The following is a 21189-nucleotide window of genomic DNA, read 5'->3' as shown; positions in this document are numbered from 1 at the left end:
GTATGTTCTACTTAATCTCATAAATAGTTCTGCTTGTATTATATATTGTTTTCCATGGGTGAATCATCAAATAACACAGGTGAATCATTGAGCAGAGTGTGATGCAGTGTTTACTCAGTTTCAGCATTTCAATTCAGTTTCATATTTTATTTAGTTGGTAAAATTATTAATGTGTTTCTATTTAGTTTTCGTTTTAAATATTGATTTAGTTTCAGTTTTAGTTAACTAAGTTCAGAAAGATATGTTTCAATTTTAGAATTGTTTAGTTTCAGTATATTTTCATTTTCCCTTTTTTAGTTGCTGCATACAAAAAAACCCCCAAAAAACCCAACTTATTAATCACTTAAAATTTCAGTTCTCTTTTTTTGACAGTGCAAACACATTCATCCATGTGCTTTGGGCAACAGTGCCACAGTTATTGTAAGTGAACTGTCTACCGAGACTTCAAAAGGTTGTGGTTCAGTTTCAAAAAGACCCTGGTTTCAAGGGTAGATCTTGATGTTTTTTTCTTTCTTACAGTAAAATTCCCACAAAGAAAACATGCTTTCCACATATGCCTGTGAGGCAGGTGCTATACAAAAGTCTGGGCCTCACTTGGAAATTATTATATAGTCAAAATCTGACAGTATTGATGTCAAAGTAGTTTCCTTCCTTGCACTCCAGAATATACTTATCTACTTAACTTTCACAACTCCCTGTCGTTGGCTTTGCACTGGATGGCTCACCACTGCTAGATGTGAGTCTCCTGGATAGAAATTTAAATCTCTTTAGTGGTGGTGGAGTAGAAGCAGCTGATGAAGATGGCTCATTATCAGCAGTTTGAATCAGTAGCTGCCTAACATTTAACATAGGCTTTGGCAGCATTCAGTAGCACTTCCATTTCATCATTAGAAAGTAAGGGTGCCATTTATGGGTCCATCAGGCAGGCTGCAGCTGGTAGAACTTCATGTCCAACACAACTAGGCTGCAGTAATGGTTCAAATCTCTTGCGTAAAGAGTGCAGCAAACTCCGAACAAGTGTGGTGTTGTAGCTGGTGTCCTGTAAATGTAAATACCAGTATAAATCCAGTATTGCTAACAGTACATTAGAAAGAGCAAAACTATCGTGTTGTAGGCAATTAGTGTGCTCTACAAAAGGATGTAGCAGGTGACTTATGTCTTAAAGCCTGGGCCACTCACTAGTCAGCAAAGAATCCCAGCCGAGTTGATTGGTTTAGTTTCGTTGAATGCAATCTTTACCTCCAGCAGCCGCTGAATCAGGAACAATGAACTGTTCCATCTTGTTGGACAGTCAGCAACCAAGGTTTTGCCAGATGCTTCAATAAGCTTGTGTGTAGCAGCTGGTGACATTGTAACATTTTTCACAAGCTGCTTTGCCTTGCCCAACCGATGTGTGTAACTTGAATGCTTAAGTTTTTTGAGGACAAATGGCAAAGTGTCTGCCAAGGCAGGGAAATAGGCGAAACTGTAGAATCTCCCCTGGTACGTCAGAAATTGTATTATATGCATGATTCATTGTTGTCTCCTGATTCAGATGAAGAATTGTCATCCCTGTATGTCATAGATTTAACAGCCTTGATCATTTTGCTCAAAATGTCTGTTATGATCTGAAGTATTTTTCTTTTTTAGGGTCAATATTCCATTGGTTTAAACTGTACTCAAGTTTCTCTGCAATCGTCTCGCCTGTGTGTGGGTGACTGAGATTATGTAGGGTTATCAGGATGTGCTGTGCCTGTTTCCGTATAGTCAAAGAACCATGCGGAAACTCCCAAAAATGATGCAGAGAGACCACTTTTAGAACATATGCCCTTGGCAATTGTGATTCTCCATGCTGAACCAATTACCTTTGATTGCAGCTGTGGTCTCCGTTTTGTCTTTGATCGTTGACTTAATTTTTGAACACCCTACAAACACACAAATGTTCTCGTAAAGATACAGTAATCTGTAGGAGGATAATGATGATGATGATGCAGATGATAACGATAACTAAAATTGATGCCATGATAATAATACCATGTGACAATACAGCGTCACTGGCAAGCTCTTTCCACCAGGAAGGGAGACTCAGACACACAAGTTGCAAGTTTCAAAGCCATAAAGCGCATGTTTAATTATGAATACGAAGGATAAATAAAACATTAGTCAGAACAAAACACATTATGTCACAGAGACATATATAAACAAATGAGACGGGACAGCACGCAACACAAACATCCACCAGCACAGACATTAACTTCAACACCAATTCCCTATAACACCTGTGATCATCTTATTTATACACCTGTAGCTTATTTATACATTATTTAATCACTTATTCAATTTATGGCTCCAGCCACATCTCCATGTATGCACGCCTGCCACATTGTAGTAATAGTATTACAGGCAGTATTACTAATATTAATTACCACCATACTAATAATAATGATTTTACAGTTAATGAAAGTATTTGATTGTATGGGAAGGATATGAACTGTAGTGTCCCAAGGAAGCATAGGAACTCAATGTTTGTTTTCTGGTACCTTATGTAAGGTTTTTTTTTTTTTTTTTTTTGGTTGCTGTGAAACATGTATTTCTAGATACATTCATAGGTTAAATTCCCTAGTCTCATTTCTAACTTGTTACAAGGTCACCTCTAAAACTAGGTGAGACTCTGCATAGATTTGTTTTCATTCCCATGAGGCTACTGTAATGTTTTACATTAGCAATCTGTATTGGGTTCTACCCTGTAGCCCAGTCATATAGTTGCAGCACAGAAGCTGATCGAACCCTTTTTTAGATTTAGGGAGTTGAAATCTCTTGACCATGGTTCTACTTCTATCTTGTAAATGGGTTGTTCAAAGCGCAGTGTCGAAGCACAGTGTAACTTAGCAGACATAAATATTGCATGCTACTGTTATTGTACCTTGTGTACAAACATCTTTTTTGGAGAGGGCAATATCAGAGTTTTAAAAATAACATATTTTTGCATTTTGATCCATGCTGCTTTTTTATGCATTTTATTTGTGGCCCTCACAATATCCAAAAGTATATTCATATTAAAAATGCAGTTCTGACAAGCAGCCTTTTCTGACTTCCTAGCTTTTGACTAATCGCTTAGAGTATAGGAAGCCAACATGCACAGAACTTTTTTCACCCAGCCATCTGCTACGGTTTAGCTCTACTTTTCAAACTGAGGTGTACTGCTATCTAACAAAAGGAAAATATACACCCTTGCCTCCTATTTTACAGAGTTTTGTGGTCCAGCTATACCCTTTTTGCTATTTATGCTCTTGTGAGAAGTAAAGACTTTTGTTTTACCCCTAAACATATTTATTTTTCATTCTGACAGGCTATCCACTCTGTTGCCTGGCATCATGAAGGAAAACAGTTCATCTGTAGCCATTCAGATGGCACTTTGACCATATGGAATGTAAGATCCCCTGCCAAGTTTGCACAGATAATCACGCCACATGGTAAGAGCAAGAAAACCATACTGCTTCAAATACTGTTGTATTAGCTACTCCACAGCCTGCTCACTTCAGTTATTTTTTGGCCATTTTTTTGCCGCAGGGAACAGCAGTCCTTTTGTATTTTTATATGAATGAATCATGTACGCTGTAGGTAGATTCAAGCATGAGGAAAATATTCTCAATTTAAGATTTTAATTGGTACAACATAAACCAAGGATGGGATCATCATTTTCTTTTGCATCCTCTGCTGATATGTTCCTTTCAGAGGTAGAATGCCTCTTTTCTGTGTAATCAAGTCTTTGTTTGTTTGTATATAGCTTAATTTTCCTTCTTGTTTGAGGGAGACGAAGTTTGAATGTAGCAACAGAGTTCAGCAGATGGTTGCGAGTCTCACTAGTACATTTTAGCAACCCCTTGTTACAGGAGCTTGTGCAGGTTTTTTTTCTTTGTTTTAAAGATGCCACAGACTGTGCTTCTATAATTGCTAATCTCTCATAAACCACTTCCATTGCCAAATTATGTTAGAAGTAGATTTTCTGAACAAATAAGCCATGTTATGTTTTTTTTTTCATTAATGAACCAATATTGCAGATGTCTCCAAAATGGTAACATAACATTTCTGAGTTTGATCAACATGAGGTTGATACCATTAAATAAAAAAAATAAATAAAAAAATGTTTGTTTAGTTAATTGCTAATATTCCCTTTTAAAATCTATCAACTAATGTTGAGCAACTAAACTAAACTAAACCTAATAAATTATTATTGTGGTGCCTCGTAGGGATGAACCGATTTTTCGATAGTACGATATATCGTGATTACAAATATTCGCGATAATCGTATCGTTAACATTTTTAAATTATTCGATAATCGTAGAAAACGATCGTAGTCACATACTCACTAAATTTGGCTGGAAGCCGAACGGACACTTTTCTCTCGAAATAAGGGTAAAATATTCAGTGTGTACTAGAGCTGCTACGATTAAATCAAAAATCTATTTTTCAATCGATTCCATTCCTCATTATATACATAGATATAAATACTGGAATCGATTCAGTAATTACATTTTTGTAAGACAATTACAAAATCGTTAATAGAATTATTTGAGTTTATCTACGAAACTGCACCGAACGCCCTGCCCTGCCTTGCAGTATTTCTACCAGACAAACAGTGGCTGTGCTCTTGTTTTCCTGCTCGTGTTAACTAGCATCTGATTTGCTGGTCCAATCCTACCAGCGAATCAGTTTTGAGAAAATTATTTGTAAGTACGCCCCACTGTGTATTCAATGTGCAAAAAAACTAACAAAAAAAAAACAATGCAACATTATTATTAGTACTATTATGTTTTAGGCTGGGATTTCCGCATTGTGTTTCACAGATAGTGAAGGTTAGGTGGTACTGTATTAACAGAATGCAATGCTTGATGATGCAGCTGTCGCTGAATTAAAAAAACGAACAAATAACGTTTTTTGTGAACTTGTGTCTAGTTTATATAGCATACATTCCAAAGTACAGTAATTAAAATATAAAAATAATAATGTCACAGGGAGAGGAATGCACCAAAAATGTATGGTGCGTTCATCGACATTTACTAGAACGATTATATTTTGTGCGCCCATATTAATTGATTGCTATTTTGAGGCTTAACTGACAGCCCTAGTGTGTACTTTCACTACAAAAATATATATAGCAGAGAAATACAGTACCTGGCAAAAGCACAACAACGAAAGCAGGAACAACTTCAAACATGCCCTTCCGTACTTATCACTCCCTCAATTATCAGTATATAATTTCAATACATTCATTAACATGTACACGTTGTTAGGCTATCATGCCACCAGAAAAATAGGCTACCTCGGGCAAAGTTGATAACGGTATTTAAATGTGTTTTCTTAAATTATAAATTAAATAACAACAAAAAAGGGATATGCATAAAGAACATCATGCCCATACTGTTTTATTCTATACTTACAGGTTGTGTAGTACAAAATAATTTATTTATTTTGCAGACTATTTGAAAAAGAATTGAGAATAGTTAGCACTATATGTGTAAAGCAAGTACTTTAAATGTATTGAAAGAAATACAGATGCTTCATATTTTGTAATTATGTACTGTTTCTAAGTAGATATAAATACATAAATAAAATATGTAAATAAAGCAGGAGGAAAAAAGCTTGCAGTCAAATTTTGACAGACTTAAATAAAGGTATCATATTTGGCAACTATTAGATGGCAATATAAGGACCATTTCATTAAGATTATTTTTCTTCCACCTGTGTGCCAGTAATTTTTTTCATTCTTGCTAGAATCTTGCTCTTTTTTAAAGTCCGTAGCTTCCTTGTGTTGCAGACCATATTCCACAGTGAAAAAATGACATAATTTTTTTTTTCTTTTTATTCAGTTAAAGTGAAAATTGGTGTATCGTGAAAGAGTGGGCTCGCTACTATTCGTATCGTGGAAATATACTGTCGTTTCATCCCTAGTGCCTCGTAGTGATGTATTCTAACTATGGCATTCAGTTCAATGCAGGTAGAAAAAGAAAAGTTCCATGCTGTCAAATCTAAACAAACAGAGAGTGCCAACACAGTTTTTCATGTCCATCCTTATTTTATACAACAGAAGAAATTCTCTAAGTAACTATTTAATCTTACATTTTGACACCTACCATAGACATAGACAAAAAAAAAACCCCAAAACAAAAACGTACCTTAATATTTGGAATATAATGGTGATAACAGCAATTTGAATTTGTATAATTATTTATTATTGTATAGGGCGCTGTATAGGATGATTTCCACTCCAAGAGAGGTCAGAGTGTTCAATGGGAAAGTCAGCTTGTATCCTACATAATAATAATTCAATGATATAGCGATATAGCTACATTTAAACATTTGGTGTGACATAATTTCCATCTAATGCAAATACATTTCAGTGGCTTTTATCACATTTTGTCTGAACAAAAATATAAACGCAACATGCAACAATTTCATAGATTTTACTGAGTTACAGTTCATATAAGGAAATCAGTCAATTGAAATAAATTCCTTAGACCCTAATCTATGGAGTTCACTTGACTGGGAATACAGATATGCATCTGTTGGTCACAGATACCTTAAAAAAAAAAAAAAGGTAGGGGTGTGGGTCAGAAAGCTCATTGGGTCAGTATCTGGTGTGATCACCATTTGCCTCATGCAGCGCGACACATCTCCTTCACATAGAGTTGATCAGGCTGTTGATTGTGGCCTGTGGAATGTTGTCCCACTCCTCTTCAATGGCTGTGCAAAGTTGCTGGATATTGGCAGGAACTGGAACACACTGTCGTACACGTCGATCCAGAGCATCCCAAACATGCTCAATGGGTGACATGTCTGGTGAGAATGCAGGCCATGGAAGAACTGGGACATTTTCAGCTGTCTGTAGCTTATGCCTGCCCATACCATAACCCCACCGCCACCATGGGGCACTCTGTTCACAACGTTGACACCAGCAAACCGCTCGTACACATGATGCCATGCATGCTGTATGCCATCTGCCCGGTACAGTTGATGCCGGAATCCATCCGTGAAGAGCACACTTCTCCAGTGTGTCAGTGGCCATTGAAGGTGAGCATTTGCCCACTGAAGTCGGTTACGACGCCGAACTGCAGTCAGGTCAAGACCCTGGTGAGGACAACGAGCACGCGGATGAGCTTCCCTGAGACGGTTTCTGATAGTTTGTGCAGAAATTCTTCAGTTGTGCAAACCCACAGTTTCATCAGCTGTCCGGGTGGCTGGTCTCAGACGATCGTGCAGGTGAAGAAGCCGGATGTGGAGGTCCTGGGCTGGCGTGGTTACACGTGGTCTGCGGTTGTGAGGCCGGCTGGACGTACTGCCAAATTCTCTAAAACGACGTTGGAGGCAGCTTATGGTAGAGAAATGAACATTCAATTCCCTGGCAAAAGCTCTGGTGGACATTCCTGCAGTCAGCATGCCAATTGCACGCTCCCTCAAAACTTGAGACATCTCTGGCATTGAGTGTGTGACAAAACTTCACATTTTAGAGTGGCCTTTTATTGTCCCCAGCACAAAGTAATGATGTGTAATGATCATGCTGTTTAATCAGCTTCTTGATATACCACACCTGTCGGGTGGATGGATTATCTTGGCAAAGGAGAAATGCTCACTAACAGGGATGTAAACAAATTTGTGCACAAAATGTGAAAGAAATAAGCTTTTTGTGCGTATGGAAAATTTCTGGGATCTTTTATTTCAGTTCATGAAACATGGGACAACACTTTACATGTTGCGTTTTATATTTTTGTTCAGTGTATATATGAGCACCAATATTGATATTTTAATATGATTTAAATATAGATAATTTCCATATCACGATATTGTCGGATTAAAAAAATAATTAATGTACGCCAACAGGGACATGCTTTCAACTGCTAAAAATACAAACACAGTATAGTTAAATTTATTTTATATTAATATACAACAAACCCTATACATGTCAATCATGGTCAGTCTCTTAGGCAGACACCACACACTATAGTATTATAACCATTTTATTCCATTGACTGGCATTTAGGTTCCAAACGGTATTTGCATGCTGCATAAGCATGTCAATGCCCACACCTAATGTATAAAAGTATTTATTGATGTTTCAAAGCGAAACTGTGTCACCTCAAAGCAAATACCTTCCTCACCTTGACAAAAACGGCATCATAACCATTCTACATTTTTTTTTTCTTTGTGAATTTAGTTCTGGTTACAGTATAATCACATGTTCACATCTGTTCAATATTAACTCCATCAGAAAGGGTCATATTCAACTTTTTTTATTTACTTCAAAATCAAAGGGTCTATTTGTATTCTGTTGATCATAATAAGCCTGAAAATGTAATCATTTGAGTACATTAAAGTTACAGTATAAAACTCTTTAGCTTTGTCTTTGCTACTATACAGCATTGTGTCGTCAGCATATAGATTCAATTCTGTGTCCTTAACAAACTGCTGTTGACAAAATTGGCTCTAATTAGCACTGCTGAAGATATAATTGGCTGTAATTAGCACTGCTTTAGACACTAACAAGGAGGCTATGGATTAGACAGATAATGATGTATATGGTTTGCTGCAGAGTATAATTGATGTACAATATTGGGACAGTGCAAGGAAGCTTGGCACTGTGGTTTACCATGCCATATTGTTGATAAGTGGGGGCAGTCATCAATCTGTTAGTTGTGCGCCTTTCTAGTACTAAATACATTTCCTTTTTAATTGTTATTTTTAAGTCTATACTGAAACATAACATTACTGTGTTTCTTATCATTTAAACCTCCAGCTTCATTGGACAAGCAGGAAATCTGTGACAGTTCACTAGTTATTTTTTGTTGCATCCAGCTGAAAGTCAGACTTGGCCCTACATGTAACCTACTCGAAAGATGAAACATGACTGGATTTCTCAGGATAGTTTTAATGAGGTAGCTCATTAAAAATGAAGACTTATTTTTTGTTAATAAATACCGTATTACTTTGAATAAAGCATAGCATCATTAATAAAGGCCACCTTTGTTTAAGAGCCACAGTCATTTTGATAAATTTTAAATAAACGCTGCGGTGCCAAATTGAAGAAATATGGTAGTTGTATTTTCAGTTATTTAGTATAAATGGCTTTTTTCTAACTTATGAAAATACTCACGATGTAGGACTTAGTTGCAGTTGATTTAATGAGGCTTAGAATAAACAAATTTATCAACAACAGAAATCATCCTGGGGTAAATTATACTGTTGAAAATTTTTGATGTACAGTACAAAATGTGACACTTGAGTTGCAGGTCCAGCAAGACTCGAGGAACAGAGCATGACTTTTTGTCTTGCTTAAGCAACATGCAAAAATTAATGCAAAATGGGTAAATCTAGATAAGCTTGGCCTCATGGTGTTTGGTATTACATCTTTATCTTGATAATATATACACCAATCAAATAAGCTAAGAATATTGATTCTTTATGGTGACATTTGCAGAGTCATTACCATAGAGCTGACGTCACAAGGAAGGTATACTGTATATACCACATACGTAACTAGAACAGTTTGGCATAGTGTTTGAATTAATTGACTTTTCTTTCATCATAATGTATATTACTAAATTACTTTTTAAATATAAAACATCCTTATAATAGAAAAAAATAAAACAAAACTGGAAAAGCTCATCTGCTATTGTACTGACTGACTGGATGTGGAGTTTTGGAAGATTATCGTTGTATAACTTTGTTTTTTGACTTTATTGCTGTAAAAAAATAGTGATACAGTACCTGATGATGATTAGTGGTTAATGCCCAATTTGCAGATCGTGCTTAACCAGGGAGAGTGTAACAGACACATGATCAGTACATACGGGGCACAATTTGAATGAGGTGTCTTTTTTTGATTTGTGACAATGCAAAAAAAAACCTACAAAATAAGTGAACTTGTGTTGTGGTTGTTTTTCGTGTAACAACATAGAAAGACTATATAATTAAGAAGATATGTGCATGCTTGGTGCTGCCTCAGTCAATGGTGTGGCGGCTGCAGTGTTATTTACAATTGCAGCATCACTGGGGAAATCGCTGTACTGTGATCTGAACGCTGTTCGATTTGTTCTATTTTAGGTAAGCAGCCGAAGGATGGAAAAAAGCCAGAACCCTGCAGACCTATCCTGAAAGTGGAATATAAAACAGCTAGAGCTGGGTAAAGTTTTTTTTTTTTTCCTCCTGTTCATATTTTTTGCTTTTGTTTTCATAATTCATTCCAAATGTATCTGGTTTAAAGCATGTCATCTCAGGTAAATGCAGCACTAGTTTGCTTCTCTGCTTCAGAATGTTTTGGGTTAGAGCACTAACGAAAGATGTTCAGTACAGTGTTCAAGCTTCTTGCATAGAGCACTATGAGACCTGTTGTGGGATCCAGGGACCTCCAGCAGCATAGTGTAACCTGATAACATATGTGTCTTTGGTTAAGTTATTGAGCATTAGCATAGCTGTTAATATTGTTAATATTATCCTGTTATCCCTTAAAATGCAGTGGTAGTCTGTTGAAAACACTGTTTGATAAGAAATAAGTGATATGCAGTATTTATGCAGTATTGACTCTGTGGGCTGGAGGGCTAAATATCAACCCAGACTAGTCTAATTACTACTCTTTGCAGTTTGTCACAGTCATAGCCTTGTATCTGTTTGACATTTCATGTGCATATCTCATGTGCCTTTTTCACCTGAAGTCTGAATTTATTTAAGGCTAAAACTGTATTGACCCAACAAAGTGATCTCTCCTCTTAATGTATTGCAGTCAAGAGTATAGTTGGATTGCTGTATCATACTATAAAAACATATAAACTCTTAACAGTAATACCTAATTTTACTTGCTTAAATACATATCAGTACTTTCTTATAGTCTGGTTTCAGCAGCTCTATGCAAAGTCCCCATATAGCAGTATTTAACAGGTATTACATCAGCCTGAACTCACTCTGAAGAGACACCAAACTTATTTTAGTTGTTTTTTACAATGATATGATGTCATACATGATTTAATTAATTTGTGAAAGATCTTGTGGTCTCAGTGTTTTTGCTGAAATGTATTGGAGAAGGAAAATACATGGTAAGGAATTGATTCCTTACCATTTCTATTAAATCTGTATCATATGTGGTATGTTTCATCATCTTTAGTTGTATTTCCCTGAAAGCTAAGACTTTGTAACCTGAAGCATAATCTATATTGGTTTCATTTATTCTGTTCTGTGTTTATTTTCAGAGATCCATTCATGATTCTATCAGGAGGCCTGTCATACGATACTGTAGGAAGAAGACCATGTTTAACAGTAATGCATGGAAAGAGCACTGCTGTACTAGAAATGGATTATCCTATTGTTGATTTTCTAACACTCTGCGAAACGCCATATCCTAATGGTAGGCACTGAACTTACATGCCCTAGAAATAAAACATATGCTTTATTTTATGTTTGTTTAAACAGTGTGCTGTTTTTTTATATTATTATTATTATTATTATTATTATTATTATTATTATTATTATTATTATTATTATTATTATTATTGGATCACTGGGAAAGTCTTTTGTTATGAGTCCTCTGTTTTTGCCGATTGCACTGTTGTTTCTGCTGGCTGGTGCAACAGTGAAACTGATGACAACATCGTATGGAAATTCTTTGCGGTGGACCAGACAGAGTGAGATTAAATGAGAGATTCTTGTTGGGAAGACTGAGAGAAATATAAAGCAGAGAGAAGGCGACTGTTTCTCAAACATAGGGTTGTTCTCATAAGCACATTTTCATTCAGCAGCATTGGTAGCTACTGGTGATCAGTTGTGTGCAAACGGGTCAACCTCACATTATGTTTTTTATAAAATATTCTCAAAGCAGGTTCCTGAATGAATGTTTCATGGAGTTATGACCAGGTGGATTCAGTTTGTGTATCTATATATTAATAGACAACTATGTAAATGTCCAAATATACTAAGTGTACTTTTCTGAGGGAAGCGCAACAGAGAGAAATTCAGCAAAATGATTAATTTGCCAAAATGCTCATTTAAACTAGTATAATAGATCTCAATAAAACACACATTTTAATTGTGGTGAAGGGGGGCATTATGCATTTAACCATTCTAGGAAGGTGGTAACAAGAGAACTGACCTTGGCCACAAATGGCAGACACACAGTTTTTTTTTATTTGTATTATTCTTTTACTCCTGATTCCAGCCACTTGAATCACGTGCCATGTGTGAACCTGTCACAATGCTTTGACTAGAACATATTTGACTGGAATACGTGATGCAGTGGGTTAATAAGCAAGTTCAGTTTTGTGGTTCATCGTCATGGCACTGTGGCATTTTTAGGTGTTATTCCCGCACAGAAGCAGGTAGACAGGCAGGTGAGAGCCGGAATGGAGGCACAGAGACACAGAAGTGCAGTGAAACACACCAGCACGGCGCTCAGTATTTATTAACACACAAAACAAAAAAAACAAGCAACAATGTCATGGGACGCTACCAGCAATGGTAGCACACAGAGCACAGTATAAGACTGTAAAAGTACTAAAAATAAAACACAATACAACAATCTATAAATCAAAGGTGCCGTGAAAACGGCAAGCCTTGCAGCAGCCTAGATTTATAGTGATCACTTATGTTTTTATACTGACCTCCACTGAGACACGCTCACCTGCCTGCTGGAACATCTGGTTTCTTTCAGCTGCTGCTCCACGCAGACAGGTACTCGTCCCTGGCAGAGCGCCACAGCAGCTAAACAATTAACTAAATCAATCTATTTACAACAGTTAACCCAAAAATATATATAACACTGCATAATTTGCATATATTTCCCATGTGCAGGGCTTCCGCATTTCCACAGGCACACTGTGGGTTCTTTAAAAGAAAAATGTTATTAAAATCTTAAAGTAATAATCCCCATTTTAAAAACATGAGTCACTATCCATTGTTTGTATGAAACATATATAGAGGATGCTGTTCTTGGTTTACGTTTTGTATTCACCACATGAGGATGTCCCATTAAATCATGAACTCAGGCAAGTAATTTATGTAAGAACATCCTCCTAAGGGGAATATGAAAGGTTTACCGCGAACAGTCATTCAGTATTATATTTATACCACAAGTACAGTATATTTAAAATAAATAGCAATAAAATGTGTACATTTATATATTAAATCAATTAATTCAAGGATTATTTTACCTGGCAGATCTTTACTTTCATTGTCAATAGACTATGCTTCGACACAGATTAATTTCTACCCCTGTTCATGGCCTCTTCACAACTGTCTTTTAAGATAGAACCTTGAGCACACACTGTCAATTCTGCAGCCTCTCTTTTATTTTAGGAAGAGGCCACTGGCTGTTTGGATAAGGCAGACAAGGCAGATCAGTAACTGGCATTTCCTAAATATACTCGTTCTCAAGGAAAATTGGAATTTAAATCAAAACAACAACACGCTTTTTAAATTATTTCAGGCATTTTAAAATTGTTATAAAACATTTATCGGTGGCAGTTTCAACTGCCAAAGCGCACCTCAGTCCTGAATTTCAACAGTACACCACTGGGTTGGAAGTCCCAGTAAGCATGTTATCCTGCTTGAGTGTGATAACAAAAATGCATCCCAAGCTAGATCTGTCCATGCTTGTGGTATGAATATACTTTTATTTATTTTTTTTACTTACAAGTTCACAATGACTGATTATAATTCCAATACATTTATGCAGCCTCAGTTGCTGGTTAGAATCAAAGAATAATCTTTTTAGAGCTAACAGTTTGAATGTCAATTTCACTTGATCTTTACTAGGTTAAAATTAATTCACCATGTATCTTTTTATTATGACCAAAACTGCCAAACATCAAAGTTTTTTAGATTTAACATAGCTAGTCTTCTCTGACTGAAAAAATGACATTTGTACATTTTTGGAATTCAGTGCTCAGTCTTAACATCTGCACCATAATTGTTGCTTCACTTTTAAGGAGACTCTGCATTTCAGTACTGTTAAGGTCATGTGTACATTCAAATCCTCAGCTTCACTGAGCTGAGTTTGAACCCCTATTGTATGGCTCAACTCAAGTACAGACAGAATTGAGATGTGAAATGTTTTGCTCAGCAAAATGTTGGACCTGTGCATGTCCTAAAACTGAGCCTGTAAAGCAAGGTTTGCAGGGGTTTAAATAATCAGAGGGATGGTGCGACCAAATAATGTATTGGACTTCTTGGGTATGGCAAATTTAATTATTAAAAAATATGTTATATCTGGAGTACATTATTAATGCCCAATATGCAAAGTATCTACTAAAATACCATCCAGGGTCGTCTGTTAACTTGTAGGTTTTCTGGCTTGCTACCATTACAGTGAGTCTCATTCAGACTGAGATCCCTGATACAAGGGAGACCTGGTCAAGATGACAGCAAATATCATTAAAATACATAGTACTGTATCATTCAAAATATTAATCCAGAGATTAAAACTATTGAAGAGATAAGCATGCAGTTTAGAGGAAAGCATTTAGCTGAAATGAGCATGTAAGTACATTAGTTTCCATTTACTACATATTTAATTAATTTGTAAAAAAATTAATTAATTATATATAATATATATATATTTATTATATATATATATATATATATATATATCTATATATATATATATATATAATATATATATATATATATATATATATATACTATATATTATATATATATCTATATAATATATTATATCTAATATATATATATATATATATATATATATATATATATATATACCTTTATGGAAAATTGCAAACATAACGTTTTTTATTCATTTATTTGCCCTCACAGATGTTCAGGAACCGTATGCTGTAGTGGTCCTTCTAGAAAAGGATTTAGTAGTTATTGATCTTGCACAAAATGGGTAAGTACCTCAGTAAAACAAAAAAAAGAAAGTGGAAAAAAGGCTTGGATTTAGCTGTGTTTTAGGGTACTGGCTTAATGAAAGCATGCAAACTATGTTGAAGACCCCCTGGAGACGTCATTAAAAGCGCTTGTAGTTTGGCAACCTTAAATCAGAAATTACAACCCAATATATCTACAGAAAGGTCTAACATAACTGTTTCCAATTATATAATGTACTTTGTTGTGGAATGTATAAGTTTTGTAATAACAAATAATCATAAAAACTGCCAGTTTCAACACCTTTCTAAGTTAGATGTAGAAAAAATTACAGTTGCAAATTTTTATGAAGACTTCAAATTAAAAATCTGACTTTAAATATCTTCTGCTCTTGAGGAACTACAATGTTTTGTCCGAGCCATGGTCTGTATGACAAAACGGCCATATTTACAGACACTGTCAGCTATTTCATGGAAATAGTTCAGACTAAGCAAAATATCACAAAGTACATTTGCTAAATCAAATGTAAAACCTTTGAACCATGAAATATATGAATAAATACAAATCGCAAATGCAGTTGTTTTTGGTAAATTATTCAATAATGTTGCATTATGAAGAGCAAAATCATATTTATATACAAATGTTATGGAATTCAGTATAACCATGAATGGCTTTTTTTTTTTTTTTGCGTCTATAGAAAAACATACTATATCAACAACAAAAAGTAGATAGAAAACAAACTATAGTATAAATGGTAACAAAGCAGTAAACCTATTGGGCTACTGCAATAAATGTAGCCACCACTGTAAAGCAAACAAATAAATGCATTTCATTTTTGGCATACATATTGTACTGTATATTTGCTGATTTTCAATAATTTTGCATTATGAAGAGAATCATATTTATATACAAAAGTTATAGAATTCAATATAACCACAAACAGCAAATCAACAATATAATACATCATCCTTGTTTTATATCTTTAGATAATATTAGGTTAAGTCTGCTTAAAGTTGCACTTACTGCATTAAAAATAAATATAAGTGCGGCCATCATTTACCTACATGTCTGGGTCAATGAGAACATGTTTTGTTTATCACTTCCTGTTTTCTAAAAGTGGAAAACGTCAAAAATTGAACAACGTAAGACTTGGAAACCTCTAGGGCTAGTTTAAACTTTGGTATTCATCTACTACAACCAAAAAAGAAATACATTTTTGTAATAAAATGAACAGCTCTGAACTTGTCTGTCTTTGTGGTGGGCATCACACATTAAATTTGGGGGGGTTATAGTACAGTATCTAGTATGACATGTTTATTACAATTGAAATTATACATTTAACAAAACCACATGTCTGTCTGTCTGTCTGTCGCTCTCACATATAGAGTAAACATGATCATTGCCTTCACCAGACTTTTACCATACATTATTTTGTTATTTAAGCCTCCAGCAGAAGTTTCGTATGGCATTTACTGTGTGCTTATTATGTGGTTATGAGGAGCCAGATTGCTTTTCTAACCATCTCTGGCATGTGTATTATTTTCAAATATCTTTGCAGGTACCCTATATTTGAAAACCCTTATCCTCTGAGTATACATGAATCCCCTGTTACGTGCTGTGAATACTTTGCTGACTGCCCTGTGGACCTCATTCCTGCCCTTTATTCAGTTGGGTCAAGGCAGAAGCGGCAAGGCTACAGTAAAAAGGTACTCCTGCATGTGTATGTACAATACTGTTTATGTCTTCACTGTAGAGGTCATGTGGTGTGTTTGTTATTGGGTGATGTGCCCTAGTGGTTAGAGCTCAGGGTAAACCAGAAGATATTCTTCTTCAAATCAGTTTCTGTGCATGCCCATATTAACTAAAAATGGTGGGATGACGATATATGATCATTCACAACAATGCACAGCCTGCAGTGGCTTATGGCAATTAAAACATAGAAAAAAGTAAAAACTGTCGCTTTTTTCCTTAATGTTTAAAAATTCAGTTCAAACGGTTCAGCCAAATGAGCACTTTTACAGGTGAATTACCAAATGAATTCCAGGCTGACCATTGAAATAAATAGAAGGAACATTTTTTTGCCAAGTCGATATTTAGAAAGCTGTCATCGGCTGTTCAAAACCTTTTTTTTTTTTAAAGCTTGTGTGAATTTTTTTTTAAATGTCCATGCGTCTGGTATCTTGATGTACACGAGACCTTTTTGTGCTGTTGGATTCTACACCATTGGCAACATGACACATTTGCATTTGAGATTATTATTATTAATTAATTAATTGATTAATTGATTTCTTTATTTCTTAGCAGATGCCCTTACCCAGGGTGACTTATAGTAATTCAAAAATTACATATAAAGAATTACAGTACAATTAAGAGCAAGATACATAATACAGTGACTTCAGTCCTAATGAGAGCAAATACAAAACACAGTACGATTTGATATCGGGGCAGTTCAAGAGCAGATAAGTGTTGATAGTTACAACACAGAGAACAGAGCTTTTAAATTCAGTGTTATTAGATCAGAAAGTAAAACGTTTATATTCAAATTCCAAACCTTCAAGGAAAAAAATGAAATCCATTTATAGTTCTTTCTTTAATTTTTTTTTTTTTTTTAGGAATGGCCTATCAGCGGTGGTAACTGGGGTCTTGGCTCACAAAGCTATCCAGAAATAATTATCACTGGGTAAGTTGAAAGTGCAGTGAATCAGCCTTGGAGGTTTGTTGCAATTCCCTCTCTTAAGCAAGAGCGTACACAAGCACACAGAAAATAAAACATTTGACTCTGTATTGCAGTCTTTTTCTATTAGCATTCAGACTGTGCCTGTTCAATATCCATTAAAACATTTTTTTCTGTACAAATGGAACATACCAATTTAAGCCTGATCTTTTAGTTCCATTATAAATAGGGCTTCTGGTTTTCGGTTTTTATTTTTAGCTAGTTGAGTTTTTATGTAGATCCTTGTATTTTATTGTAATTATAAAATACATACTTCTGACACAGAATATTATTATTTTCTTAGACTATGTACGTCAGCCCTTGTTATTGGCTACCTTACATCAGTCCTTTAGAGCATATCCAATTATTCAATTAACTATTGTCCTATAGCACTTATTCCACCTATTTCCTATGTCTTTCATGTAAAATTGTAAACATAAAGTTTATACTCTGTTTGTTGCACAGTGTTATAGGGATAGAGAGCAGCTTTGTGGAGTCCTCTTATCAGTGGTTTTTACTGGTAATCTGCCAGTTGCATAACTTGCAACAAGTGGTTTACCGCTTACCGCTCGCTGGCTTGACAAGACTAGCATGAAAAGGTCAGGTTACTGTGTCAGTAATTAACCATGGCAGGTAATTGTAGTCTCAGGAGCGATTCCTGGTGGGGATTCCTGTGAAAACAGGACTGGAATATTACTTCAGTAGGAAGGATAGTTAACTTAAAAAAAAGAAAAAGCTGTCAAGGGTACTTAATGGTTTACCAAAAACCAAAGTAAGGTACCTGCGGAAAGTGGACCAGCTAGAATAGCATGATGCAGCCTTCCTTTAGTTTACTGTTTTGAATGTATATTGTTTTTAAAAGCTGTAGAGAAGAAAAAGGACATTTACAACACACACATCCTTCATACTGAACATTGTCACTCCAGTGAATATAATCATGCCCAAATCTTGAATTCCAGCCTCACAGCAAGTTATTAAATTAAAGGATTATTATTATTATTATTGGTGCAATAAGAATTTTATTAAAAGCTTACATAAGGTCCAAGTGCTATACTTTTGAAGAAAAATACTTTGAATGGCTACATTTAAAAAAAATTCTCTCCTTGTAACAGGCATGCAGATGGATCAATAAAATTCTGGGATGCCTCTGCAAGTAAGTTCTATGTAGCTTTGAGCAATATTAACTTTCCACGGTATGCATGCATGCCATGCTGTTGTCTGAGTGATTGTAATAATATATTTTTCCAATGTGCTCCTTGTGCTTTATTCAACTACTTCTGAATAGCACCTCTTGATTTAAATATGCTTGTGTACTTGATCATTTACCAAGGTACTTCATATGACCTTTTTATGCAACTATTTTTTTTTATGAGCAATGTGGCATTATGTTGTCAGCACCAATTCTTCTTTACAGCAGGATTTTTGGGATCATACCTGTGATTTTTGCCATTTATTAGATTTACTAACAAACAAGCGGGTAGACTGCACCAGAGTGTGCATTTAGACCTGACTTTAGGCTTTGTCAGCCCTTGGATGGGATCACACCTACCATTTCTCAAACAAAAAAAGATTGCTATGCTAACAAATACAGTGGTTTGTGTAAAGCCACAACTAAAAATAAATTTAAATAAGAACATATGATTTTAACATATATAAGCCAAAACACAAGCCCTGCATCAGACTGGCTTAATGAGGTGAATTTGTTCTCACACTCCACTGACTCGAGTCATTCATCTCAAAACTAGTATTACTGGGAAAGGTGAAATTCAAATTAGTGAAACAATTGACTGAAATGCCAGGGTGCAGTGAATAAATATAAAAAATATGTCTGTCTGCCTATATATCTATGTAGGCCTACCTTTAGAATTGGCGTATGTTGATTAAGGCTCTGTGTACGAGAGATGCTTCAACATATTCATATTTAAAGTATTGGCTTACTTTTTTTCTTTGTTCAGCTCAAACGTTTAAAATTACCTGAAGGGGTCTCTTGGTTGCACATCAGTGTGTACACTGTCATTTGTACATATTGAAAAATGTGGTTTCTGCTTGCTGCTACTGAAATGTCCCCCATCACAAATTAATGAATGATTAATTTGTGAGGTGCAAGCCTAATAACTCATTAAAAATGTAATATTTTACAAACAAATTAACTTTGAAGAATGTTGGATGTAAGAGGAACCACACCGTTTCTTCCAAACATGCAGTCACATAAAGAAAGCAATTTTCGAATTGTTTGTTTTTATTTCCATGACTTCAAATATACTTCATTTACCGATTGAGCAGCTGAATTATTACATACCCAATTGACTTGTCGTATGAGTCCTGAAGAGTATAGTCCTTGTAGTACTTGGTTGTTCCTCCTTTTGAACAAATGAAAGCTGCAGTGCAGTTTGGGGTGGAATCCAAAATGTTACTTTAGATATCCTGTGGAATGCCATTCCATTGATGTACCTGTGCTGTGAATAACTGCCAGGGATTTTGGTATCTGACCCTGATAAATGACGATCAGTTGAATTGATATCTGGGGACTCGGGTTCATTGGTCTCAAAAAAAAAATGTTAACACTTTCAGTAGTGGCATTTTCATCTTGTCACATACCATCAGGGTAAATTTGAGATGTTTCGTGATGCAACAGATCAGAAATGTATAAGGACTTATACTGACAATACAAAGGATTTATTATGGCTGGTTTTGTGTGATGTACAGCTCTGAATATTGATCTTGCTGAATTATCTGTTTACTGTTTGTTCTGCTGGATCAACATGCCTGCATGCCATGCATACAGACCAAGTAATTTTGCAATTATAATGCATACTGCTTTTAAAATCCACACTTTGTTCATTTATTTATTTATTTATTTAATCAATTTTCAGTAATGCTACAAGTACTGTACAAGCTGAAGACAGCCAAGGTGTTCGAAAAATCTCGGAACAAGGATGATAAACCCAACACAGATATAGTAGATGAGGACCCCTTTGCCATTCAGATCCTGTCCTGGTGCCCAGAGAGCAGGATATTGTGTGTTGCTGGAGTCTCTGCCCATGTCATCATCTATAAATTCAGCAAACAGGAAGGGACGATGGAAGTTGTGCAGGTACTGGCCCTTTGCTTTGTCTAATGTTAGGTACTACCTGAAGTTCACAGAAGTGATTGTGTTTATTAGGAAACTCCTGTGAGTTGTTGATGTGGTTTAATAAACTATGAGGTGGGAGGCTGTGATTGTTAATGTTGTATTCTGCTGTGGGCATGTTTGAATATTAAAATCAAATTGAAGAACTGTAGTGTTTTTTTTTTTTGGTTGGTTTTTTTTGGTCAGTTAGTACTCAGTGTGGATGTTATGAAGTTGTAGTACATTTTCTGTGTGGTTTTATAATAGTTCAAATTTGATAAAAAGTACTGTAGATATGTTCACGTATTGCAGTATGGTTTCTTGACTTTCTAAAAGTGTTTAGTATATACATAAACAAAAACTGTAGTTCAGGGGTTCCCAAACTTTTTTACCTGAGGCCTACTTGTTCAGCCTCATTAGGTATTGTGGCCAACTATTAGCACTTCTTAAGAAAAATGACAGATTAAAACCATTTTTAAACCTGTAACAGTGTCAATAAACTTATTTTAAATTGTTCTTTTTT

At 35.3% G+C, this 21189-nt stretch overlaps 1 protein-coding gene across 2 annotated transcripts in view; it reads left to right on the top strand.

Moving 5' to 3' along the window:
- LOC121315831 (syntaxin-binding protein 5-like) overlaps window positions 1-21189 on the top strand; it is a 136420-nt gene that overhangs the window by 77757 nt on the left and 37474 nt on the right. For both annotated transcript variants that reach the window (XM_041250307.1, XM_041250308.1), the window contains exons 8-15: window positions 3329-3452; window positions 10078-10156; window positions 11217-11371; window positions 14794-14866; window positions 16403-16550; window positions 17457-17524; window positions 18670-18710; window positions 20431-20651. In XM_041250307.1, the coding sequence (XP_041106241.1) occupies window positions 3329-3452; window positions 10078-10156; window positions 11217-11371; window positions 14794-14866; window positions 16403-16550; window positions 17457-17524; window positions 18670-18710; window positions 20431-20651 (909 nt within the window). The remainder of the gene's footprint in view (window positions 1-3328; window positions 3453-10077; window positions 10157-11216; window positions 11372-14793; window positions 14867-16402; window positions 16551-17456; window positions 17525-18669; window positions 18711-20430; window positions 20652-21189) is intronic.

Source organism: Polyodon spathula, chromosome 5 (assembly GCF_017654505.1).
Source record: "Polyodon spathula isolate WHYD16114869_AA chromosome 5, ASM1765450v1, whole genome shotgun sequence".
NCBI classification, from domain to species: domain Eukaryota; kingdom Metazoa; phylum Chordata; class Actinopteri; order Acipenseriformes; family Polyodontidae; genus Polyodon; species Polyodon spathula.
The sequence above is the reverse complement of the archived record's forward strand: the minus strand, read 5'-3'. Positions and strand labels throughout refer to the sequence as shown.